This window comes from Diospyros lotus, chromosome 2 (genome assembly GCF_014633365.1).
Source record: "Diospyros lotus cultivar Yz01 chromosome 2, ASM1463336v1, whole genome shotgun sequence".
Classification (NCBI taxonomy): Eukaryota; Viridiplantae; Streptophyta; class Magnoliopsida; order Ericales; family Ebenaceae; genus Diospyros; species Diospyros lotus.
In genome coordinates this window covers 2,900,606-2,906,473 of record NC_068339.1, presented here as the reverse complement: position 1 = coordinate 2,906,473, position 5,868 = coordinate 2,900,606, and the positions used below count along the sequence as shown (strand labels likewise).

Genomic DNA, 5,868 nt, shown 5'->3' with positions numbered 1-5,868 from the left:
GAAGTTTAATATTGAATTGAATTGGTTGAAATTTAAATGTTAATAAATTGAATTGGTTTGTATTTATTTTGTGAATCTTTGAATTGAAATTATTAAGTTTATTTAAGAATTGAATGGTAAGTAGTTATTGTTAATTTTATTTGAATTTAGATATTTATTAATGGGTATATATATTTTAAATTTATATTAAATAAAATTTAAATTATGTCAATCTTTTTTGATAATAAATTGAAGATTTTAAAATGAAAAGTTTTAATTTTAATTTGTTAACTATATTTAGATACATATATAATATAATAAAAAAATAAATTATGTTTTACAATTTAAAATAAATTATATTTTTAATATTTATTTTAACTATTTAAATCAAACTTACTCAATATAAGAATTTAAATATAATTATATAATTTCAAGTAAAAATGGTTATTGCATCTATTGTTTGTTTCTTTCATATATAAATAAATACAAAATATTCAAAAATTTTGTTAGCAATTTGACATACAAAAAAATATTTGAAAATTAAGTACAAATATTATTTAGTTAGACATATTTTAAATATAGCTAAAAATTTAGTTAACCATTTGTTACAAAAATAATATTCAAAAAAAAAAAAAAATTAATCAAACAGTCAAACATTTGAAAAATACAAAATTATTTAAGTAATTGTTACCTTACTAAAATTTAAGAGTTTTCACTTTTGTCTTTATAATTTCTTATGTTTATGATCAATTAATTAATGTTCAATATTTAAATTATATAATTTTTTTTAATAACTCAATTTAAGTATATAAATTCTTTTTGATAATATATAATAATTCCAGTTAGTGAGATGCAGAGTAAGCATGCATTTTCAAACAGCAAAGACAACATGCCCTAAGCCTTTCTCTTGATTATTCTACGTACTAGCATTAAATTCCCGTTGAACAAACCCAATGAGCACGGCATGCATGCAGTGAACCGTACGTATAAAATAAGTAAAGCCTTTCTCTTGCTTTGTCAACTGGACTTATCAATCCCATTGAGCACGGCAGGAGGGAGGACTCCAATTCAAAAATGCTTATTATAAAAGGACACCAATAATGCTATATTTATATGCTGCAAGTCTTTGGCATATCTATCCATTTTCAAAAATGAATCCAATGCGTTGCCATTTGCTTTTCCTCCAGACCATATTTGTCTTGGCCGTACCAATTTTACTGCAATATGTTGTTTGTAAATTGAATAAAGTCAGTCAGTCAGTCGGGGACAATTTTCAGTCAGTCAGTCATTCAGTCAGTCGGGGACAATTTTCAAGGGCGCTCCGGAAGGGCAATAATGCCTAGAGAGAGGTGACCTCCCGAAAAATTTCCAGTTCGAATGAATAGATAGATAATTATTACAATAATTAATTATAACAAGTTATAAGCTACATATGTCTGGATCGACTATCAATATTCCCATTAAAACGTACGTACGTACGTATATATGCCTTAAGAGTTTACTTTTAGTTTGTAACCATCCGTTTGTAAACACCAACATATATAGAGACACTTTTCATTCCAAAAACATATAAGTATCGCAATGGCTTTAACATATCTGTAAACTAACACACACAAAACAGTTGGTCAAAAGTCTAAAGAATATTTAAGACAAATACAACCATCAGATACCTAGATTTGAATTTTTAAACCATAGTTTCAGCAGGATGATTAATTGAGGACGGTAATAGCTAGGGAGATGCCACCTTGAGCTTTTGGCGGTTTACAAAGTACCACCACTAAAGACAGGAGGAAGGGAAGAACTTCTACCTACCAACTGATCAAAACATAAACAATTTGCAGCAACAAACACAAAAAAATGCCCAATAACTATATTTTATTTTTTAATTATTAACACGCTTGAAACATTAAACAAATTAAGATGCAGTTTACATAGTTAGTTAAATAATTTTTATACAAAAAATGTTATTAATGTAACATTGAGGGAGTATTTAATTTATATGCATTAATTATGAACTGTTTTGAGGTGGATTATATTTTTTAATTTAAAAAACACTTTCAAAGGGCAAGTTGAATCGACCAAGATAAATTAACCTATACATCTCTTCAATTTTGGGTTTTTAGTTCAAGTATTTTTTGAATTTTATATTTTATTAAATTAATCTTTAAACTTTTCTCAATTAGTTACTATTGACGCTCGAACACAATAATAAATTTATTAAGTGAAAATGTCATCGTCAAGCCATGTGAGCTTGTAAGAAAGGGAATGATTAGAGAATATAGAGAAATTTCCCCACAAACACTCTGATACATAAGTCAAATACTGAAGAAGATGAAGAGTTAAATATTGTAATAAAACCAGTATCAGAGACATATTTCTTTTTGAGATGAGGATTTATTTATTTATAAAAAAACATAAAATTTTTTAGAGTCCATTAGAATTAGGATTCTTCCAAATGATATTTATCCTAATATTTCAAGGTCTACTAAGATTAGGATTCTCTTAGATAATGTCTATTCCTTTTACAAACTCTTGAAAAGATTTTTGAATGTCGGAATTATTTAGTTTTCGAGGTGTGCGGAACCCCTTATTAGGAAAAAATTACACATTTTTAGCTCAAAAATTAATTTTGGACTTTTAAACTTTTTTTGGCTCTTAACGAGCTATTGTTTATAACATAAACAATTATGATACCTCTCCGTTAGTAACCACATTAAGCAAATTAACTACAAATATAACACCCCTTTATTATAAACAATAATAAGTAAATAAATAAATTATATATATATATATATATATAGAATTTTGGACATTTAGCCTTGACAACATATGAATTTTATTTTTTCTTCAGATCGATTTTTATACTTTCTTAAAATGGGGCAAACATTTCTTAAATAAGAAATAACATATGCTAAATTAAGTTAAACATATTTCTAATATCTATTAAATTAAGTTAAATTTAATATGAAATAAAAATAAAATATAAATCAAACTTTGGCTCATTTGAATCCATTGCCAATAGCTAGTGTCCTAGCTTAACTTTGTTAGAACCTATTCTATCAAGTGGATGTAACAATTGGTTGATTTTATTTTATAATGGCAGGAAAAAAGGAAAAAACAGAAGAGTGGACCCCATTTACTCACTCCCTTAGGTCTTAAAATCTTAAAAGCTAGAGGCTAAAATGATTTATAGTTTAAATATCTTATGCTCCGACCCATTTTCTGGTTCGTGACGTTGAACTAATTAAGAAATTTTAGATGTTGATATTTAAAATTTATATATAATTTCAAATATTCACATTTCATCGTGTGAGTAAAGCACTAGCATTTATATGTCAAATGTCACCACTCACCACATCCCGTTGAGCACGGCATGCAGTGAACTGTATAAAATAAGTAAAGCCTTTCTCTTGCTTAAATTTGTCAACTGGACTTATCAATCCCATTGAGCACGGCAGGAGGGAGGACCCCAATTTAAAATTGCTTATTATAAAAGGACACCAATGCTATGCGGCAAGTCTTTAGCATATCCATCCATTTTCAAAAATGAGTTCAATGCGTTGCCATTTGCTTTACCTCCAAATCATATTTGTCTTGGCCGTATCAATTTTGCTACAATTCATAATTCTTCTTCCTCCAACCGCTGCTACTTGGAGCGGCAACGAGACAGATTACATGGCACTGTTAGCCTTCAAGTCCAAGATTGTTCACGACCCGGAAGGAGTTATGGATTCATGGAACGATTCTGTCCACTTCTGCAACTGGCAAGGGGTTACGTGTGGCAGGCGGCACCGGCAAGTCACCATCTTAGACTTGCATGAGAGCAGGTTAGCGGGATTCATATCACCTTACATAGGAAACTTGAGCTTCCTTCGAGTCTTGTGGCTCACTAACAACACCTTTCAAGGCGAAATCCCACCACAAGTTGGCAATCTATTCAGGCTGCAGGTACTAGGCTTGTATAATAATTCATTGACGGGTGAAATCCCAGCCAATTTATCTCATTGCTTCAATCTTAGGTATTTTGGAATTGGTACGAACATGTTGGTCGGTAAACTACCAACAGAGCTTAGTTCATTGTCAAAGCTCATTCGTCTTAGAGTGGGAAAAAATAATTTTAGCGGAGAGATTCCATCTTTCATTGGAAATTTTACGTCTCTTGAGGTTATAAGTGCCGCTTTCAATGCTTTCACAGGAAACATCCCAGAGGCCTTGGGCCAGCTTCAAAATTTAACTTCTCTTATATTGGGTGCTAATAAACTCTCTGGTAAGATACCTTCATCTATTTACAACCTTTCATCCTTGACTTTACTCTCTCTACCAAAAAACCAACTCTCCGGCAGCATCCCATCAGAACTTGGTTCTATGTTTCCCCAGCTTCAACATCTAGCGCTCGATGCTAACCATTTCAGAGGACCCCTACCCGTGTCACTGCCTAACTTTTCAAATATAGAACTTCTTGGACTATCTCATAACCATTTTAGTGGGAAAATATCAATTGATTTCAGACTTCTGCCTCGCCTCAATTTTTTAAACTTAGTTAAAAATAATTTGGGAACTGGAGAACCTGACGAAATGGGTTTTATTCCATCTTTGGTCAACTGCACAAATTTGCAAGTATTGGCGGTTGCTTTCAACCAACTAAAAGGAACCTTGCCAAAGAGCATTGGGAACCTCTCAGCCACAATATCTGTCCTAGACTTATCAATAAACCATATATATGGAGAGATCCCTTCCGAAATAAGCCATCTAGTAGGACTAGATGTGCTAGACCTGAGTGAGAATGAATTCAAGGGAAGAATCCCCTACAGTATTGGCAATCTTCAAAACCTACAAGAACTATTTCTTTGTTCCAACTGGCTAGAAGGAGACGTTCCCAATACAATAGGAAAGCTGTCATCCTTGACCCATTTTTACTTGGAAGAGAACAGATTGCAAGGAAAAGTTCCTGTGACCCTCGGAAACTGCCAACGATTATTATTGCTAAATCTTTCTTTCAATAACCTGATAGGAGCCATTCCTAGAGAACTCTTTGGCATTTCAACTCTTTCAATTTCACTCAACTTAGCATGGAACCATTTCTCTGGGCCCTTGTAATACCCGAGAATGATTTGAGGTCATAAATAATATTTGATGAAGGGCATAAATGGACTTTGTGGAAAATAAGACTATAGGGTACACTAACGCAACTTTGGACGATCGAATTAGTCAGAGGGAATACCCTGGACCCTAGATAGCCAAGGAAAATGGTATAGTATCGACAAGTAATACGAGTTATGATTTTAGGCATCAAAAGAAGTTGGATCGGGAACGGTTCCCGGTACAGCTAAAAAAAAAGGCAATTGTGATTTAGGCTGAAATACCGAATTATCGTACGGGGCATTCGGGAAGTCAATGGAACCCCAAGGAAGTTCATATTTGGCATATAGAGTAACCCTTCAGTAGTTTTTGGAAGAAACAAAAGGGTTTGTAGCTAAAACGAAGATTCGGGCCTAAGTGCAGTTTTTTCGAAATTGACGGAGGGAGATTGAAACGATATTTTTTCGAAATTTTAAAGAGAGTGTTTTGGGATATTTCAAAGGGTTATAAAGGTCTTTAAAGAGAAGTTCAGTTTTTGAGCCGGGGGCAAAATCGTAATTTTTGAGGTTGGGGGTAAAAGTGTAATTTACCGAAAAATTAGGGGCATTAGCGCAATTAGTCCATTTTTCAGGGACTAAAATGCAATTAAAAATTAGCCTGGGACCATGTTGAAAAGGGTCTAAGTGCAATTATCCAAAAGTTCGGGTCAAAGTGTAATTCTTGAAATCTTTTTACTAGGGGCATTTGGGAGATTCAGGAAAAAGCTTCATAAATGACTTTAGAGATAAGGATGAAGTCTCATGATGACGT

The 5,868-nt window shown here is 32.3% G+C and overlaps 1 protein-coding gene across 1 annotated transcript; it reads left to right on the top strand.

The window, feature by feature from the left end:
• The first annotated feature begins 3,525 nt into the window (after window positions 1–3,525).
• LOC127794226 (putative receptor-like protein kinase At3g47110) lies at window positions 3,526–5,076 on the top strand. The gene has a single exon (XM_052325171.1). It carries the CDS (start codon window positions 3,526–3,528, stop codon window positions 5,074–5,076), a length of 1,551 nt encoding a protein of 516 aa, XP_052181131.1.
• The last annotated feature ends 792 nt before the right edge of the window (window positions 5,077–5,868 follow it).

Bases quoted from the DNA above. Each gene is read 5' to 3' on its own strand.
- LOC127794226 (XM_052325171.1), top strand. From the start codon at position 3,526: ATGAGTTCAATGCGTTGCCATTTGCTTTACCTCCAAATCATATTTGTC.